The sequence below is a fragment of the Lepisosteus platostomus genome, chromosome 10 (assembly GCF_059453375.1).
Source record: "Lepisosteus platostomus isolate fLepPlt1 chromosome 10, fLepPlt1.hap1, whole genome shotgun sequence".
NCBI classification, from domain to species: Eukaryota; Metazoa; Chordata; class Actinopteri; order Semionotiformes; family Lepisosteidae; genus Lepisosteus; species Lepisosteus platostomus.
The window spans coordinates 14521450-14542621 of NC_142620.1; the positions used below are offsets into that span (position 1 = coordinate 14521450).

Sequence of the window (21172 nt, forward strand, 5' to 3'; positions counted from 1 at the left end):
ATTTAATACAAGATCACCCCCATACACTTAAGTCCTGATTTATTTTATTCTACAGTACAGAGGCCTTGGGGATCTTTGGGGAAGGGCACAGATCACAACTGACAGACACAGCCACTTTGAAGTTCTTCTACATTTCCCTGTTTTGCACACATGATACAAAATAAGACAGCAGACTAATAAAGGATATATTTATATATGCGGTGCATCTTGTATAATTACTGGATTGTTTCATGAGTCTAATTGACATCCTTTTTTTTTTCTTGCAGGGGGTGGGTCTCATTTTTGATTCTCTTCTCATGCAATCACTGTTGTATCTGCAAGGCCTGCAGAATGTAAGGCGCTGCAGCACCAAGAACAAAGACACTATTCAGCATGTAGATCAGCTTCCCTTCCGCACCACTCTGCGACCACAAAAAAGTCTGCTGGTACATGCTATCTGACAGACACGAGATTCCATGGCTGTAAAGCCTGACAAAGGAATCGGCCTGATTATTTTATGTGCGCTTGGCTGTAAACCTGCCAGCCCTGTGCCAAGACTTCATAAGCCAGCTCCTTCTCTCAATCCACAGAGCGTACCATGTACACCCACCTAGGTCTGTTCACCTTGAGCATTTGGGATGCTGCTGTTGCGTTTTAAAAAGTCACTCCCCTCCACCGTTTTGTTGGTGGTACATTCCAGAGCAGCAGAAGTTGTAAGAAGACATTGTTTCTAATCCCTCATCACAGGGGTCATTTCCTGACTTTTGTGTCCATTTCTCCAGTCGTTAGAAAATTCCCATACCCCAGTGGTCTGCTGTTTGTTGGATTGTTAGCGGCACTCCTTCTCTTGCGTAGGAAGTCAAAACATCTGAAAACAATAAAATAATCTGCGCACAATGATACTCTTCATACAACAGTGTCAGAACACCAAAATATTAAGCTGCAGTGGAAGCTGAGGTGAAACAACTGAACTACAATATTTTGCAAGAGTTTCAGTTGATACTTTAACATGTTGCAGTAGTCTTTTGTCATCACAAGGTTTCAAACCATCCCTGGGTGTGTTACTATGGTGGTTTGTCACTCTGTCACCACGTCAAGTTTTTTAAGGCTTTCATAAATAGGTTGCCTCTTTCGCTGCATTTGAAAGAGTGAATGGTTAAGGTGGATTAGCAAAATACTGGCAAATGACTTGATTTAAAAAAGATTAAATATAAATGAAATTTCACTTCTAAACAAATTAAATTTGTTGTGTTAATGTTTTACTTCTGATTTACTTCCCACAGCAAAAGTCATGTTAAAACTGTGACTATGAAATATTTTGCAAGGCAAGCAGTTGTTAGGCATTAATTGAAGCCATTAGGAAATTAATGCTGTAAATACTGTAAATGTCCTTGTCCTGGTAGTCACTGTTTTTCTGTTGGAGGATAGAAGCTCACATAGAACATTTAAGTGAGCCTTGAATCGATTGAGAACTCAAACATATGCCTTAAAGAGGGTTAAGAAATTTATTTCAATTTCAGATGCTTTATCATTTAACAACTGCTGCCTTTCCCCACAAAGTATGATAGCCCTTATCTTTGTGACATAACTGAAGTATATCAAAACAGTGGTTCTGCTGACTTCCGGTATGGTATGCTGTATTCCAGAGCTTTGTTAAACCGTCCCCAAAGAAATGGGGATGGCTATACGGGGGATATATGAAGTGATTCTAACTGACCTACCAGTATGAGAATGTGAACAATTACATTTCACTGGTTTTTCAACTGATTTTTTAACTGACTGGAACATATTTCAAACCACAAATATTATGCTTAAAACAGGAAAATTCAGTTTCTAAATAAATAATTTACATTCATGCATTTGTTTTCTAATAGTATCTATTTATATCCTTTGACATTGATTTTTTATATTTCTAAGTATAATTTAAATTCTGGTGGGGAATTATTACCTACCTGCATTTGTAAAGTAAACCTATTACCTTTGAAGGAGAATGGAGAGCTAATTCTTCTGATTTCATGAATAAAGACGTCAAAATTGTTCAGAAGAAAAAAAAATCCTTTTTGAAACAAAGAACAATATAGAGAATGAGCCCACTGAAAACAACAACCAATATCTCTCTGAAGGTTACATATACAGTATGTTCACATGATGAAAGACACAGACAACGCACCTGCAGGGATCTTTTTCATGACAAAACATAAATAAAATGGTGACACAAGTGGTTCATGTGTTATGGTGGTAGACACACTCATGAACGATTTTAGCACACCCCATGTTGGAAGATGGTATCTTATCTGTATGATTTGTGCTTCCTCGCTTTCTTTCCTGAGCCTTTAGTCCAAGATTTCCAAATGGCACTTGAATGCCACTGTGCTAGTCATGGATTTGAAAGAGGAGATTTCCATGTGCTTTCAATCCTCTTGGAATGGCAGGCGGAAACAAGGCATTGCTAATTTTGCAATAGCTGCACATCACAGCAGCCAATTTCTAAATGCATTAGTGTAATGGCCCTCGTGTATGAGGAAAAGGAAATGCTGTTAACTAAGCAGTGCCCCTGTATACCTCAGGAATCCAGTGGAGTTCATATGTTTCATGTGAAATTATTTGGGAGAGGTAAAACAATTCTAAATAGCTAAATGTTTTTGCTTGTTACTACTATTATTTTCCTTTATGTTAAGGACATTTTATCACTATAAATCTACAGTATTCTTTTTCCGCTCTCTGTTTCTCTTCCTCCCTCTCTCCCCCTCATCTTCCGATCATGTAGTACCCACTAGGGGAGTAAATGTAATCTGTAACTTCCTCTACTGTGCACTAATTAATCCCATGCGCCTCATGGGATTTACTAATTACTGTGGATTGGAGCCTCATATCCACCTCCTGAAAAAACAATGTATCCACAATGAAGATGTACTGAGTCACCAAAAACAGAAATGGGGATGTCACAAGTAATGTTCAGACCAATAGGGGGTGTTTTAAATTCTTAATTAATTTGTACTTTTGGCCTTTTGTTACTCTTCTGCATTTCTTCTGATTTATTTTCAAAGAAAAAATTCCCCCTTAGAATGACATATGTCTGAACAGTTTGCCCAGACACATACTTCAAAAAGAAAGCACAACAATTAGGCCATCACAGAAAAAAAAAGTCTCTAGTTGGGAGGGAGTGAATAAGGGAAGCCCCTCACAAGTCCAGACAAACTTACACAGTTTTCCCATGAGTAACTATTCTCCGACCGTCATATTAAAGTGAGTCTGTTAAACCAGTATGTGTAAGATAGGGAACATATGGTATCTATCAGTATTCCATTGATCTGCTCTTTCATGTAAGTTTGCAATGTATCGATAAATAGCCAGCTCTTTAGTAAAAAAAAAGTGCAGAAATTCCTTTGATGGCTTAGTTTGTCATTGACACGTAGGAAATTAAAGAAAAGTGTGCACAATTAAATCTAAGGATGTAACTCTTTTACAAAGCATAAGTAAGGCCTCAATAAGTAAGGTCACTAGAACAAAAAACATTTTTCACAGCCTTAGAAAGCCTAGAAATAAAACTAAAAAGAATGTTCTGAGAGGGTTGTTGTATTCAAACAGGTGGAAGAAAAGAGTTTGAGAAGAGACTTTATTCAAGTATGTGTTCCTGAGGGGTATAGATATGGCCTTTAGTCGAATACTAAAGGGGAATTAATTTAGGATGGGGAACAGGAAACACGTCTTAACAAAAAGAGCTGGTAGAACTACTTCTCAGATAGGTTGTTAAGGTCCATACTCTTGGCTATTTTAAGGAAGACCTGGACAACTCTTCATATTCACATTGCTACTAAACTAATTAACTGGACCGCATGACATCCAACCATTTTGCAACTTTTCTTCTTGTTTTCCATTATGATCATCATAGTAATATGCGTGGTCTGTAGAAATGTAATACAGAAAATACAATTTTATATATATCTTACAAGGGACATATTTTATAATTGTGGTGTCTTTTAAGATAGCACACTTCCTGTGAATTATGGAAATGAATATTAAATAGTTGTTTCTGTTTCACCTACAAATATAGCCCCCGTTTATTCCTAATAATGAAAAAACAACCAGACATGGGCTGTTTATACTGTATAAGCAAAAAGTAGAATGTCAGGTCTGTTTAGGTAGTTCTGCTTTACCAAGTTGTAAAATGGTAAGATTACAACTTGGTACAACTCATTAATATTAATTTACACAAACATGCATTATACCAACATAAATATTTCCACAGTACAAGGACACTCTAACACAGATATGATTGTGATGTGAGAAAATATGGGCTTTCATTTACAGCAAGTGTTAGAATCAAGACAAGGATCAATAATTAGTAAAGACTAGCTGATATTTTTTCATTAGTTTTTAATTAATGTATGCGCAATGGGGTTCCTGAATTAGCTATCCCTGAATAAAAGTCCACAAAGAACTAAAAGGCAAAAAGCTATAATAATATAAAACAGCAAAAAGTGACAAATAGTATTTATAGATTAACAGTTATCTAAAAAGTGATTTATGGCCACATGCTGCACTAGTAAAGGTTACTGGAGGACCACTCCAAACAATAAAAGCCGGCCCTATCACCTTTCTTCCGGTTAGCTGGGCGGGACACCAAGCAAATGAAATTCCAGACAGGCTCAGTAATACCAGTGTTAACTGAGGGAGGTGTCTGTCTTTTGAACACGGTACTGTGTTTCAGCAGTCAACCTACAATAAAAATGAGTACCAACCAACTGGCGTAAAAAAGCAGACCTGCACAAATTAAAGGTATGCATTGTTAAACACACAGAGCTTTAAATATGCTCTCTCATTTTCACATTTCAGTGCTGCATTGGTCCTTCCCCTTGAATTTTTGGCAAATTCAATAGCAAGGTTTCAAATATTTGTTTTATTGACGAGAGTATAATCCCGGTTTCTAAGGGGACCACATATAGGTATTGAAGCTGATGCACTAAGTAAATGACAGGTTTAATGGCTTTGAACTGGTAACCAGCCCTTAATTGCAATAAAATAAAACAAATCACAAGGAAGTTACACTGAAAGTTCATCTTAGTACGTAAGAGTAAAAATAGTACAATTTTATTTATGAGCCCTTTTCAAGAAATACATAGGGAACACAACAGAACTAAAGGCAAAAGAAACATCAGAATTAATGTATGTTGAAATAACATCTATACTTGCTTTTCTTCCAGACCATGCATAATCTAAGCAATGCCCTGCTGAGATCAAACCCTGATATTAGGTATGTTCAGGACTTTTACTAGTATTACTAAAACGAATTAGACACGCATACGCACACACGCAATCAGAAGTGCTTTAGGACCCGGTCTTTTTATTATAAACTCACTGAAAGTTCACAGACTGGACATGCAACAAACTTCTTTTGAAAATATTGCATTTTCATTGAAACAGAACTTCTCTTGAAGCAGAACTGTGATGTTTTCACAGAGTCACATTTAAATCTAGCTTGTTCCTTGAAGCATTTTGTCTGCCGGGCACTTTACATCTGTTAGGGAAGATCGAAACAAATCTGGTTCTATTCATCCGATTAGTCATCCAAATTTCAGGACTCGGCCTGATTTTTGTCATGTGTCTGCTGCTGAATTAAGAATAAAGGTCAAAACGCTTGATTTAAAGTACCCACAAATTAATACGTTAGATTACCTTTGTGAGAGACTTTAGCGACAAATATTAAATGCATACCTCATTGGGAAGGGAACAAAGGGCCACATCTTTACCCTCTCTCTATATATGTATGTGTATAGTTAGATAAGTATGTATTTGTACTATAATAAACAAGGTATGTACTGTATATCTAGAGACCTGGGACTCAACAAATGTTTATACATGTGTTTTTCATTATTATATTAGTCAATATTTGCTGTCTTAATAAAATAGCAATCCAGATTGGTTCCTTTAGTTTAAAAAGCTCTAAGGTTCACTTTGGTTTAAATAGAACTTAATGCCAAAAAATGCTGTCTAATACAGAAGAATTCTGAAAACCTCAGCATTCTGTGGGGGAAGTACTGTGTCTAAGGCACAAACAAAGAATATGTTGAAATACCCAGAAATATTCATTTCATAATCCTCAATAATCACGAGATTGAAAAGCAGCATGTTTTTGTAACAACAGAAAAATATCAACAAAATAATTCATGCAAAACCCATTATTATGTAGTCAATTGCATTCTACATAGTTTTTTCTACCATTGATGACTAGCCAAAAGAAATTATATTATTGGCAATTGATACCAGACAGCCCTAATGTTTGTATTGCTTTTTGATTGCATTTCATTGCAGACTTTCATGAAGGAATATTGTACCACAGCAAGGGAGCATCTAAACTTCTGAAAATAGCTCATATGCGGCAAGTCCTTCCTCAACTGAGCTCAGAACATTATACTTGGAATATAAATGGAATAGTTATGTTTGATATGAAAGGGGTATTTTCATGTATGTGATTGTAAAGGATACTGAGTCACCTTATCTTACTAGTGGATGGTAGAAATGATGTGAAAACCATTTTTTCCCCAAAATCAGGGACAATGCTCAAGGGAGAAACAACTTAAACATATTAAAAATGATAAAACTAAATGAGCAATTATTAGCGATGTTTATGGCGGTCACCTTTTATCTATGAAATCACTGTGAATACTCTGGAAATTTTCAATAAGATCTAATGAAAGCTGTTTTTTTATGTTTGTTATGCTATTCAAAATTCTAAGAATATGTATTTAAAAAAATATATCTATTATATAATTATAAATACATCTTTTCACTTTTTTTGTTATGTAATAAATTCCTGCTGTTGCCTAAAATAGATTCATTGCTGAGTTCTCCGGCCTAATTTTTCATTAACTCTTTCTACTGACTATTTTTTCCACTGAAAGGGCAACTGTCTTTTTATAGGTATCAACACCATTTCTTCACTAGGACTGTTTAACAGTTTGTGGTTATACAACATAGAATTGTGGAACTAGGTGCAACTAGCAATGATCTCAAACTTTACTTTGTTTGATAAAATGAATGTATACTGTAAATAGTGATTCTCCCAATCCTGGACAGTTGCTGAAGGTATAGTAACCTACATTTTGTATTAAGAGCTGTCTCCAGCTTATTACAGTGCTTGGACAACTGTCCGTCTCCTGTGTTATTAAATGTTTAAGAGGGCAGTCTGAGCACTGTTATTTAAACATCCTGTTGACTGCATGCTCAATAAGCTCTATCCTGATCCTGAGCGGAAATGCAATGAAAGGAGTCATATTTATGAGATGAGAAATTGTGCTGACTTCCTGAACATTCCCATACTTACAAGGATAGTAGCAGTTTGTTTGGAAAATTATAGAGTTCATTTTGTCACACCTCGATTTAACAAATAGAATTTGGTTTTAGGCAACCAAAATTCTTAATTTAACCTTGTTTAAATAAGGGTGTGCAACGAACATGGAATGTTATACTAAATTGTTAAAGTGCTTAGAATAAAAAAAATTCAATTACAATAATCAAGATTTTGACATTGCCCAGCGTTTGAATATTTACATAAATATTTTTGCAAAACTATTAGCAACACATTTTTTGCTTTAAAATTCAAAAAGGGTGATTTTATGTTACAGAACCACATTTGTTTCTATCAGTTCTAAACTTAAACTACCCTTCAGTAAGATGTTTTTCAGGAGTTTTTCGGATGTGTTAAATACAGGATTGTTTGCAGGGAGGTTTTTAATTTCTCTGGCTACAAATTCCCCAAAGATACCAAAAGAAATATGGTACAGGAAGGACGGTTTACAGACAGCAACTCCCAGACATGCAGGAAATACATGATTCATACATCTGGTGAAGATATTATTGTAAAGAAAAGCACCCTAATAGTGTTGCTTAGTCAATGGCTAAGAAGGTTATACTTATAAACAAGGTCCGTTATTCACAGTGTCTTCCTTTTTCACAGGCTTTGCATTTCTGTTCATACTTCCTTAAATGAGATTCAGATCATTTTTATCTTTCCTGGGTCAGAGCAACCTATTTCCATACCCCTCCATTTTTTAAATATAAATGTGTTTGATAGCTTCACAAAGTACAGGCAGTGCCTTTGCAAACAGATTAAATCAATTGTGTTTAAAACTAAGTCTGTATAAAAAAATACAGGTTTTACCTAAGAAATACAATTTCAAATTAACTGCTGTACTCACACACCGGTTACATAATAAAGTGACTTAAGGTCCTCCATGCTCTGAAAAAATGTCATAAAAACTGTGTGGCCCAGTGACAGAAATACTTCAGCATTCTTAAACAAACACTTGATTTAATTTGTTAATAACTGCTTCATTAATGAAGATAAATGTGGTAGCTATCGAAATATACACTTACATGGTGATTGAATAAATACTATTTATATCTCTGATATCTCTGATGTTTACACGAACTTCTGCTTAGCATTGAAACAAGGAATAGAGCATGAATTTGTGTTAAATATTAAAATTTTAACAAATTAAAATTTAAAAAATATTTTAAATAAATCTAAAAAATTCAAATGGAAGGAATTGTCACCAGGTTTGTTATCTTAGCATTTGTGTTATTTCCAGCACTACCAGGTGTGAGACTGACCTCCTTCCTATGGAAGGACAGTTTTCATACACCAATATCTATAGCGTTTACTCACTGTTCAGCTGACAAGTAGCAGTAGTAGGGATTGACAGTTGTCATGATTTTTTAACATTTTTTTGGAAATTGACTCCTATTGGAGATGGACTCCCTAGACATTTGACATTAGAGCAGGCCCATCATGTCCACCAGGAAGTGAAGATAAGATTAGTGTGCCTCTCAATATAGGGTATCTAGGTTTCCTGGAAGGTCTTGCAGTTGTAACATACAGTACAGTATACAGCAAGTAAACAATGCATAAATAAAGAACGTCTCAATAAAATCATAAAAAATAGGGAACTTTAAAGTGCTTCATTGTGCCACTTGTTTTCTTTTGAGCTGGAGAATCAATAATGATTCAAATGAAACTCATATTATGCCTGAAAGCACTGGGTATGCATTCTCTAAGTTTAAGTGGTTTTTTTTTTCAAAATGATTTCTTATAAAAAAAGTTTTGAAAAGCAGAGCAAACGTTTTTATGTCTGTGTCATTTAAGGATGAGTCGCATTTGTTGACTATTTTATAACATTTTATTCTAATACTCTAATAGGTCTTAGTCTAGTGCGTCACATATGACTAAGAGTATGAAAAGAATCAAAGTCACAGCTAAAAAAAACAACCTGATGCCTAAAGCCTAGGCTGATTAGAAAAGGCGAAGACCCCGCATGCAGGTGTTTGTCATGAGACGGTACAGTTAGTCCAGTTCAATAACAAAAAGAAAAAACCCAAAATGAATAAAGGCAGTTCACCAACAAATCCAGATAAAAAGGCTTAAGACTTTTGTAGTCCTTTATATTTATAATTGTGCACACGGTAAGCTCATTTGGTAAAGAATTGCCCCAGCTCAAAGATGTTTGGACTTGCATTCATACAGTGTGCTTGAATATTAAGTTATCTCTCTTCTTATGCATGCATTTTTAGAAACATGAAGTATACGGTTTCTGGAAATTCATTAGTGAGAGCTGATTGGGCACAATCGATAAAGATATTTATCCTTTGGAAAATCCTAATTATAAAAACAGAAAGGAACCAATAATCTGAGTTCATCCAAAAGAACATCACCTTCATGTCATCAGTATGTTGGAGGTGGACTAAGTCGTTAAAAGTAGACTTACCGGCTGTTAAGCCAGGTCCACTTTATCAGGGACTTATCAGGGACTTATTCACATGGTCGTCGGAACGTGTGGTGGCATGTACAGAACTGTCCACAGGTAGGTCCAAGTAAGATGTTCTGGATGGGAGCATCTAGACACACATCCTTTTTCAACTTGTATAACATGAGGCTCCCTTTCACTCACCTACAAAGGATAATTATGACAATATATTTACATATGTCATGTATTTTTTTAAATAAAATTACACTGCATCTGACTTTGCCAATTTCCTGATAATAACTTTGTGTTTCATTTTATGTATATTTTCATACTCAGTATACATACTCACTGAAATAAATTAGAGATTAGAATGACAGGTCTGCTTTGTGAAATTAAAGATATTATTGACTCTTGTCACAAAAGAAGTCCAAGAAGCTTAGAAAATTTCCATGGCGTTATTTTTGCTGTGCTTTTTATGAATGTTCTCTAATGTTTCCAAAAATGAGCCTCACTAAACTATAATTTCACAGTGCACGGATGTGCATAATGTTACATCTGATCACCAGGGGGAAAAAAAGACAACTTTGGGGTTATTTCAATTACAACTGATAAATAACATTAGAATCAATATTTGAAGAAGAAAGGTTAAGGTTGTTTGTTTATGTCTATGTGTGCCCTCTGATGGACTGGTATCATGTCCATTGTATATTCTACCTTGTGCCCATTGTTGACTCCCCTGACCTATCCTGCAACCCTATACTGGATAAAGCAGTTAGAAAATGGATGTATGAGTGGACCCCTTGCTGGAGTAACCAAAGGCCCCCATGCAAGAAGCAGTCATCTTGATGGCTTTATAAAAACCTAAAAAATATATAAAATACAAATACTGTATATAGAAAGCCAGCAACTATATCACCCTGCAGCTCTCAACTAGCTACCCACTGAAGCTAAGCAGGTTGACCCTGGTCAGTACCTGTATGGGAGACCTCTTGGGAAGCTGTGGTTGCTGCTGGAACTGGTGTTAGTGGGACCAGTGGGGGGCGCCCACCCTGTGGTCTGTGTGGGTCCTAATGCCCCGTTTTAATGTCAGGGACACTATTCTGTAGTGGGCGCCATCTTTCGGATGAGACGTGAAACCAAGGTCCTGACTCTCAGTGGTCATTAAAGATCCCCGGGCATTTCTTGATAAGAGTAGGGACTTATCCCCGTGTCCAGGCCAAATTTCCCCCCTCGGGCTTTACCGTGGCCTCTAAATTGTCCCCATGTATGATTGGCTTGCTCTTGCCCTGCGATGGACTGGCGCCCCATCCAGGGTGTACCCTGCCTTGCGCTCGTTGCTTGCTGGGTAGGCTCCGGCTTCCCGCAACACTGTATTGTATAAAGCAGTTTGGCAAATGAAATGACAAAAATATAGGTAGCACTTCAGAAGAAGGTTCCAATATTAAAACTTAAAAAACAGCCTTCACCATATCAGTAAGTGGAACTGATCATCCTATGTAATTAAAAATACCTCCTTTTTTGACACACTCACACAAATGACTTAAAGATGTTATATGAACACTGACAAAACCGTAAAGAAGTAGCCACCTTTTTTAGAAGCATTGCCTGTGCTTTGTGTACTAGGCTGTATGTCTGTTTTTTATTTCATTGTATAATAAAAAAGATATCTAGAAGGTGGGTGTAGTATAATTCATGCACCAGGAACAGGATTTACCACATCAAAGCCCAGTGACTAATATGTGTCTAAGTCACTATCAAATCTGTTGCAAAGATAAAGTAATCTCTACAATAGTTATGTATTATCTAGTGTAGACCCAGAGTCAGTGATTCAGTCTCTATGAGGGAAGGACCCACTATAAATGTCTAAATGTGACATCCTTCATACATATGTGTAATTTATTTCAATTAATTTCTATTTTGTCATTTTGGTTTCTGAGAAAACAGGCTTACAGTTGCATCCTTCTGATTTTTTCTTAGCATTCTTTCTTTACATTAAGAACACACACAAGAGGTTCAATTTTATTTTTATTTATCTAGTTTGTCCTTTAGGATATGTAAAATCCAAACTGCATAACTGAGTCATTAATTTGTCCAAGGTGCAGCCATGTGCATTTCTCCCCTCTTAAAGCTAACACTTGCTTTTCCAAACACAGGCGAGTTTGTCTTTGTGGGTGAAGATAACACGCTTGCAATTGAAACATTACTAAGTCTAATAAAGTTTAAATTTATTGCTCTTAGCATATTTGTCAGCTGGAGAAAATCTGATTTTTTTTGTATTTTGAGTATAAGGTAGGTTTGTGTTTGTAATTGCAAGGTTTTTGTCTCCCATCTTAAGACACTTAATTGTGGAAACTGAACATTCATGTCTATAAAAAGACAAAAGATTTCACAATGCTTTCAAAGAGAACACCACCATAATTATGTATGGTTCAGGTAGTATTAGCTGTATAGAAAACATTCAGATAAAGACTAATTTTGGTGTTGTGTTTGGAATATGTTGAAGGAACTAATTCTAGAAAGTCTAGGATTTTAAATTTAGAATTTAATTTTAAAGTACAACAAAAAGTTTAAATTACAACAGCTAATGCTGTAAAAGAAATCAGTTCAAAAAGTAAATCCAGTATTTCACTCTAATGTCATCATATAAGGTACTGTACCAGTAAACTATCGCCTCCTGGAAAGGATTAAAATTGTTAAAAAGTGCCTCAAGATAAAAAGAACATATGGTGATTACCATTTTAAAAAAATACTAGAGAAAGACCAAAATATGAATAAGGATAAATTTGTAGTGAGGACAGTTACTAGCTGCAAAGGGGTTACATAATCCTTCCTCTCTCCCTCACCGAGTCTATTTTCAATAGAGAGGCTAAAATGCTTTGACATGTACACCTCTAACTTCTGTGAACATCAGAATAAGTGTATGTGTTTTGAACATAAACTCTGTATCAGGTATAAAGGACATTGCTCTGTCCCCACTCTGGACAAGGCAGTGATACAGTAAAAGAATGCATGTAATCTGCCTGAACACAGCTCGTTTGTCCAGTTCAGTATCAGTGACAGATGGTACTGTAGCTACAGCAGACATAACTGTGTGGTACTCTAAGGGATTTTAGGCACCCCTAAAAAGTCTCTTTTCAATACAAGCATCATTCCAAGGATCTTAAAGTTAACCACCATCATCACATGTAAACTGGACTGGGACTGAGATTTCCAATGTTATGAATCTTTACTTCTGTTTAAGTTAAAGTAAGAATGGTTACTGAAATGCATTTAAAAACGAACACCTGCGGTTTAATCACACACCACCAAAGAACCTAACATTCATACATAATAATGTATGAATAAAGAGAATATTTTACTGTTGTCACTGTATAAGGCTGTGGCGGAGAATGTATCAAGACTAAGAAACTTCACACATAACACGCTACAGTCACTATGACAACCAGGGAGAATCATTCAGTTAGATCTCGGTATCTAGCACAGTAAAGAAATCCATTAATATCTAAATCTTTTGCAACACTTGACTGTACATTTTATTTTTTTGTATATACTGAAATTTTTTGTTTCTTATCATACGTGTATGTCTTTTATTTGTTAATGGGTTCATTTTGTGTTAAATGTATCCTGTATTGTGCTATGTCTTTTACCTGACTGCAAACCAAATTTCCCATATGGGACAATACATTAAGTACACTATTTTTGTACATATACTGTAGACAATGTAAAGTTACACATTACAAAGATACATCCTTAGCCATTGCACCTCTAAAATGTATGAAGCTACTGTATTTGTGCTGTACTTTTTGGTTAAGAATATACATAACAATACGACACTGAATTATTATTTGTGTTAGTTGAAAGTCCACTTATTCTTTGAAGTGAACTTGATTTTATTGACATGATATCAAAAGGCTAAGCTGTTCTGGAATTGGTAAAGATGTTTTTAAATGTACATTGCAAAACACAGAACTTAAACATTGGTCCACATATTGATCTCACTTGAAAGATAAAATCTTCATCACTTCCAAAGTGTTTTGACTACAGCCTATAGGGCTCATTATTTTTATTATTATTTATCATCTTCATCATCCCCACCCTGCATAGGGCAGGGAAATTGACAACATTTGCTAAAAGCACCAAAATGTCATTACTGGCACGTTACATCTCTGATAGCTTGACCCGAGCATGATTTCATAGGGCATTAGTGGGTGTGCACCACCCACCTTTGCTTCTTAAACAAAGTGTATAATGCGCAGTATGAGAAACAGCAGAATACCCACATAGTTACCTTAGGGCCTGGTGCATATGCTTCCTGTAAAAGCACTGCAGATATTCACCCTTGTGAAGCAAATTCTGAGGGTCATTTTCAAGTGAGAATCAGGTGGGCACGGTCTGCATTGGATTGCTGCAAGTTCTGGGTGAGATCTTGGACAAAAGGCAGTTTTTTTTCTTTTTTATATTTAGTTTAAAAAATAAGGTACTTATTCTTCTAATTCTTTGTGTTACAGAGGATATGTTTATTTTTTAAGGCTTATTACTTTTTTTTACCAATACCGTAGCCATTAGGCTTACAGTAGTTTCCATGGCAACAAATGCAGAGGCATCAGATTTGAGCTCGTTTTTATTCTAATCTAGCTGAATTCGTCTTGAGTTGTTTTCAAACTACAGCGTAACTCCAAAAGACTCAAAGCTCTGTCTATATAACTTTTATCTGTATTTGGAGAGCATATCACTGACGGTTAAACAATTTGCGCAATTCTCAGTACAGAACCCATTTTAGAATCTATATGTTATGCTGTTATTTTATAGTAAATACCATTCTAACAGGAGTTGTGGTAGCTCAGATGGCAAGGGTGTCTAGCTTCTGACTAGAAGGTCCTGGGTTCAATCCCAGGTAGAGGCAAGTGATATACAGTATCTTGCTCTGATTCCTTCCAGACAGCTCCCAGGTCTACTCAGCCTGCTTTCCAAGTGAGTACCGGGGTTAATCCTTCTGGGGGTAATAGGCCAGCCGGAGCGTGATGCTGACCACATCACCTCCACTCCCAGTGTCAGATGGTCAAGAAAAATGGTGGCCCTCAACCTCTATTCCCCCATAGGCCTTGATGGCCTGAAAAGGGACCTACCTACCATTATAATATATAGATTTTTACGCAGGAATAAAATTCTAATCTGCAATTTCAGTTTTATTATCATTTTTATCTTAAAAGAAAATGAGTTACAATGTCATTCTTCAATAATTAAGTAGCATTCCAAATGGTATTTGACCTTTCGGAATAAATTTCTTGGTGTAGAATTGGGAAAGCAATCTGAAAGACCTTTATATTCAATTCTCAGCATTTTTGTTCAATCAAAAACCTGTACCCTGTATGAAAATCAAAAGTCCATTAAGTGCCTTTTGGGACTATTTTTAAGATATCAGTTTTTTTTACTAGCAGAAAAATATATTCATATATGTTAAATATACAGTATATATAAATATATAAGTGGCACTGGAAATTAGTTGCCATTTATCAAAGTTAATGTATCATGCAGGTTTCACACATGTCCAAATACTGGGTTGAATCTTAAAAAGGGATCGGAAAGCTAATTCCACTGTCAGTTTAGAAACTCATTTAAAGTGTTCAGTTTATGGAGAGGTTAGTATGATGTAGCTGTAATTAAAACTATTATTAATCCACAAACCTCAATGTCGTGTTTGCACATACCTACAGCTCCGTTTCTTCTGTAATTTCATTGTCATTCCAGGTGCTAAAGCAGTGCTTATAACAAAAATTTAATACTAAATTGAAATTATCATTGTTTGTTGTTACACCCACAACTTTAAAATACATTATGTATTGTCAGAGTGAAAGGGTGAGTACAATTATGCTCCGCAGGGTTGTATACCATGCTTAAAGTATTTTCAAACTAGTTTCTGTGTTTAGGCTGTGTAAGGACTTCCCAATTGTCAAACTCCTGCCTTATCCCTTCTTTTGGTATCCTCTCGCAGATTGTGTATGACAGGTCTTTGACGAGTCGTGTAAAATAAGTAACTTTTTAACTCTTATTTTTTATATTTACCATTGTCCCCTGAACATTACCAAAAACATCAACAATAGAGGTAGGATAAAATGTCTAAATACCCCTTCTGCGAAGAAAAAACATGAATCTTTTCTAAAAAAACAGAAGCCCAAACTGCATTTCATTACGCTCTAGTTCGCGGCCGTCATTCAGCATCCTAACATTATCTTTACCACTTAATACGAAATGTGCCATTTTGGAGAAGTACATGATTTGACGATTTATTTTACACGGGTTTCGGGCAAACTGGAACCTCTGACCCCTTGACAGAATTTCATTAATCTTCTTCACTTGCATATGGTTATATGATGTAATCCCACGTGTTAAATCAGTTTCCTAAATGCTTCTCCTCAAAACGTCTCTCAGCGATCCTTTCAAATGTAACATATAATTCAGCAAAGCAGCTCCATCTTGTTGTACAAACTCGAAGCATCACATATTAACCAAAATCTGGCTTAATGCGCTTTAATACCATGCTGCTATGCGATGTTAATTGTAATGCATTGCATTGCATTGCATTGCTATCCTGACACACTCAACCTTGCAGATCCAGCTCTGCTATGCGTGCTATCACACAGACTCGTCCCTTTTGTTCGTATCACTGCACTCCTATGTGACTGAGAGGCAACTTCTTTTGGGAAGTGCGCGGACTATTTTGTGGCAACTTTGGGAAAACAACGCAGCCTGACCACAAACCCTCACGGGACGAATATATTTTTTTTTAAATTCAGTTGTGTGTGAATTAAAACCCACGCGGGCTTGAATGTGCTCAGAAAACATCCATTTTGTTGTATTTTGTCAAATTACCGCGGAAGGATCCAGCCAAGAGCTGAGGTCAACGCTTCCGCCCAGTTTTCCTATGTGCACGGTCGAGTTGAAAATGGAGTTCGAGGAAGGCAGATGTGTTGTAACTTCTCATTGAATTTTAGCGCTTCTTTCGCCTCGTTTTTGTAGAAAAGAGAAAAAGAAACTTAACTTTTTTCAGTTCTGAAGGTTGGAATTATACACCGACGAAGCAACCCTGCAGCCCTGCTCTGTGCTGGTGTCCAGAGTTGCCGAGGGATTTGCTACCAATAACGTGCCAAAATTGTCGTTTTGTGGTTTTATTAAAGCGCTGGAGTTAGTTGATCGTTGCTGAGGGTGATGGTGAAGATGTTGATGTTGTGGTGGTCGGATTTTGCTGCAGGAAGAGATATGAAGAGCACCCGATTGCTTTTCCCTTGCTCGATTTAGTTCCTTTTGGTTTCTAGCACAGCGCTGTGATGCAATTTATATTGTGAACCCTCTTTTTGTTATCCAAATAAACTGGCGTTTTTGTGTGAAAGAAAATGGTGATATTTGCGGCTAATTTTCTCACCGTGGCTACGTCGTCGGTGCTACTGCTAGGGTTCGGATCCCGGTGAGAAAAAATGAGCGAGGAGTCGGCAAATCCAAACAACGAGTAAGTTTGCGTTTTTATTTTTGCGTTATTGTTAAATGTTCTTCGATTTCTTGGTTTTGTATTGCTGGTTTCAGTGGGTAGCTTAGGACTTCATACTACAGCGTTAGTACCGGAGTATAGCTGGGCTATAGCTTAAGATGACTATCTAGGTGGCTAACTTAATAAAAAAAAACACATGGATACTAGAGAGAAAAATGCAACACCATAAACAGCACCCTAAATGATACACTTATCAATGCAATTTGTCGGTGTCGCTTGGAAAATGGATGATATTACATAGTTAAATCGAATGTCTATTTTACATAAGATGGTAGGTATTTATGGTGTTTTTAATCGTCTTATTTACAATTAATATCTGTAGAGCTCGTCAGGTTCGCTAAATACTCCTTTTACTGTATTAATATAGGCTTCGGAGCGATTTGCTGGATTTGCTTCGGGGAGTACTAATATCATTTAATACTTATTTGCTGATTTTGTTTTATAGAGACTTGATTAAGACCGCAAAAAAAACGTTTCTGAGTGGTAAAATTTAACTAAATTTAACTGCGACAACAGAACTTTCCATTTGTTCCTGTCCTTTAAATCTGTCTAAAATATAATCTTTCACTATTTTACGTTTCGAAAAATGCATTTCACCTACCAAAGATTTCGCATTTAATAGGCGTTTTGGATTCCGGGGATTTCTAATATGTATTTTGGGATGTTAGTCTTTTTATGAGACGGATAATAATACTAGAGCATTTATTTTCATTGTCGATTTTTTTTATCAATAAGAATGTCTCTGCTGCAATGTCAGTGACTCAAAAAAGCTGAAGACGCCATATTTTTTTCTCAATCACACTCATTTGCATACCACAATCTTCATTCATAAAAAATGTTAAAAGAAGGAAGCGGCACCGAAAATCGACCGAATTTGTGGCGCAAATGTAAGGGGACCCTGCTTGTTAACGTCCCGAAGTTTCGTTTTTACACTGGGGCTGTATTTCGCCTTGGAAATCCAGGGTGTATAAATGGGCTCATCGCTGCGTGTGCTTGTTGACAGTCAGTGAGAAATATCAGCTCAGGGAGGTGCTGCGATCACATGATCATTTCCATTCATAAAGTACCTGGCTGCCCATTCATTGTACACTGTACATACAGAGTGTCTCAGCACTGCACGGGCGATCACACAAAGATTCTATCCGCAATCGAATAGCGGCCAGGTCTTGTCAAGGAGATGGGAAAACGTGGTCAGCTGCCACTCCTTAAAAAGACAGCTATGTTCCCCTACCGTACAATGCTGGTGTCGATACTGTACCGCACCTCCGTTTGGTGCACGTAAGAAAGTGATCTTAGTCAAAGGGCATTCACATTCATAGACTCATGGAAGATGGGGCTCAACCGAAATAAATACCATTGCTCAGCCCAAAAGGAGGTGCCTTAAAATGTGTTCACAGTGGGTTTTTAGCCGAGTTCTATTCCATCTTATTCGTTTCCTGCATCATTTTGGATTTAAGCATTTGAGGTGAAATTTGTTCCACATCAGCATGTCTGCAGACTCGGTATTAACAATAATCCATGGTATTAAAACCATGGTATTAAAGGCCAAATATTTATTCCATGGGAAATGTTGGTTTTAAATAAGGCGTTCTGGGATTACATATGCTTTTGATCAAAAAACAATTATGATTTTCTGAAGTGCACAAGAACACACGTACATATTTCTGAACACAGATGGAGGCACAAAGAAGCTGAATATTTCCGAGATCTGTGGGGATGCCATTTTGATTCGTTTAACTGTAAGATAAACCTATGTTGAATGATTAGTGGGGGAAAAAAATAGCTGATGTTTGTGAGAATGAATGAAATATGTAGACCATTGCTATGTGTACAATATAGAAATGGTTTTGGGAGATTTTGTGTCTTAGAATTTATGGCACATCGATGTGTATCAGCATCTGCGGTCTTGCCTGTATGAACATGGATTGTTCTTCATGCGTGCTCTCAACACTGTCCCCAAAATCTGTAGGTTTTTGTAGCGTGCGACCAAATCAGATTGTTTTAAACTGAATAGAAGCATTATGCTAAAGCTTTTTTTATAATCCTTTTTTCTTTATCTTTGGAGGTTGTTAAAATCTGGGCTCCCTTTTTACGTTAATGGGAACAACAAATGTCTGTCATGTTACGTGTTGAGGATCAGTGACTATAGACAGTCAGGCTTCAGGATGATGAAATTTACATCCTTTTCTCTGTACATCTTTATTAGTCTTAATGTAAGCCTGTGCACAAGAATGGCTGAGGTTAGGGTGGAAGATCTCTGTTGCAGTGTATAAATGTGGTGACAACGCAACTGCAGTTTCCTTTTTCTCGGGGTGTTCCTGAGGGGGTCTGTTTGTCGTGAGCGAATTTCATATGAACTCTGCAATGTTCTTTTTTTTTTTTTCAACCATTCAATTCTTCCTGTGTTCAACAAATGACAAAGATCCTCTTTCGGGTTGAAATGAATCCGAGTGTATTATATGTAATGAAAACAGCAATTCAGTATTTCATATACTGTTCATTTTTGTTTTGAGCATTATTTCCTTTGTAGTGGAAACCATGGAATATAGAGAGTAATATGCTGTGTTTTTTAACTTTTTTTTCATTTTGATCAAAATATAGTAGCAATACATTGAAATCTATGCCACCACTATTCAGACAGAAATCAGGTTTGATTTGGTCATTACGGTCTGTAGTGAAAAGGTCTTTCATGCAATTTGGGCCAATTTTTATTCACAACTAATTAAAGTCAGACAGTACAGATGCCGTTTTGTTCACTGTTGTGGTGTGTTATGAAACCTGCAGCTAAGCTGAGGTGAAGGTATAAGGTGGTGGACCTGTAATGCGTTCATCTTGGTAAACTCCTTGCCAGCCCCACAGTTTTAACAAGTAGAGAAATCTTCCAATCCAAAATGTCTGTAGATCCAAATTGGGATTTTTTTTCTGAAAAGCCATTTATTCTAATGATATCTCTTTACATTTTCCCCCCGTTTTGAGATGGTGTGACTAGTTTTATTTCAGAACTGATTGTCCTACCACATATTTTTTAAATGTATTTAATGTAAATGTGTTCTGCTAACAGAAACATAGCAGTGTAAATATAGGCTGCATATCTAGTATCAATTAATCCTTAACAACACTTAACAGCGCAGTCTTGGTCACTGTCATTCATCTTATGTAGCATGGGGTGCAAAACTGGGGAGAGAGGATTGTGTGGGGAGAACACTTCAGACATCACGAGAACGTTATGTACAGTACAACAGGATTGGAGCAGATGTTTCTGTTCTACCTCCGTTAACCTAATCTAGCATGTTGTGAAAGCTAAGTGTTAATTTTCATTAAGAAAAATGCCTGGTGATCTGAGATGTTTCTATTCAAAATATACAGAACTCTGTGACAGGCTTAGTATTTCTACTCTTTCCGTAGATAGGGACTGTTAATCTTTCTAAGGTCTTTTATGTCACACATTTTAGAAATTATTCTTGAAATATGAATCATGCAAATTGTTTGAAAATAAATGTACATATGACAGTACTTCTAAAATTAAATATCCTAATGGACACAAAAATTTTTGGACCTGCATTTACTACCAACATTAGGCATTATACATGGAATATGCCAATGTTCTCTTTTTTTCTCTCTGTCATGTGAATATTGTTATGATATGATCATTTAAATTTAAACTGCGTTCTGGGGAAATGATGAGGGAGTGAGCTCAAATGTAAATGTTTTAATGAAAGGGGCAAAATGTGCATTTGGAACAGAAAACGCTAGTCTTTGAAACGTCAAGTCTGTAAGTTTGCCACCATTTAAAAGAGAATCAATGATAATATAAGAATCTGAAAATAATATTAGTCTTAAATGTGTAATTTGGCAGTCAAATGATCACATTAGGATAGGACATAATATGATGATCAATGTAAACCTT

The 21172-nt window shown here is 36.3% G+C and overlaps 1 protein-coding gene across 1 annotated transcript in view; it reads left to right on the top strand.

Moving 5' to 3' along the window:
- Positions 1–16621: 16621 nt before the first annotated feature.
- The window catches only part of spred1 (sprouty related EVH1 domain containing 1), a 48314-nt gene continuing 43763 nt past the window's right edge, over positions 16622–21172 (top strand). Inside the window, exon 1 of the mRNA XM_088648354.1 lies at positions 16622–17226. Within this exon, the coding sequence (XP_088504480.1) occupies positions 17195–17226 (32 nt within the window). The 5' untranslated portion in view covers positions 16622–17194. The remainder of the gene's footprint in view (positions 17227–21172) is intronic.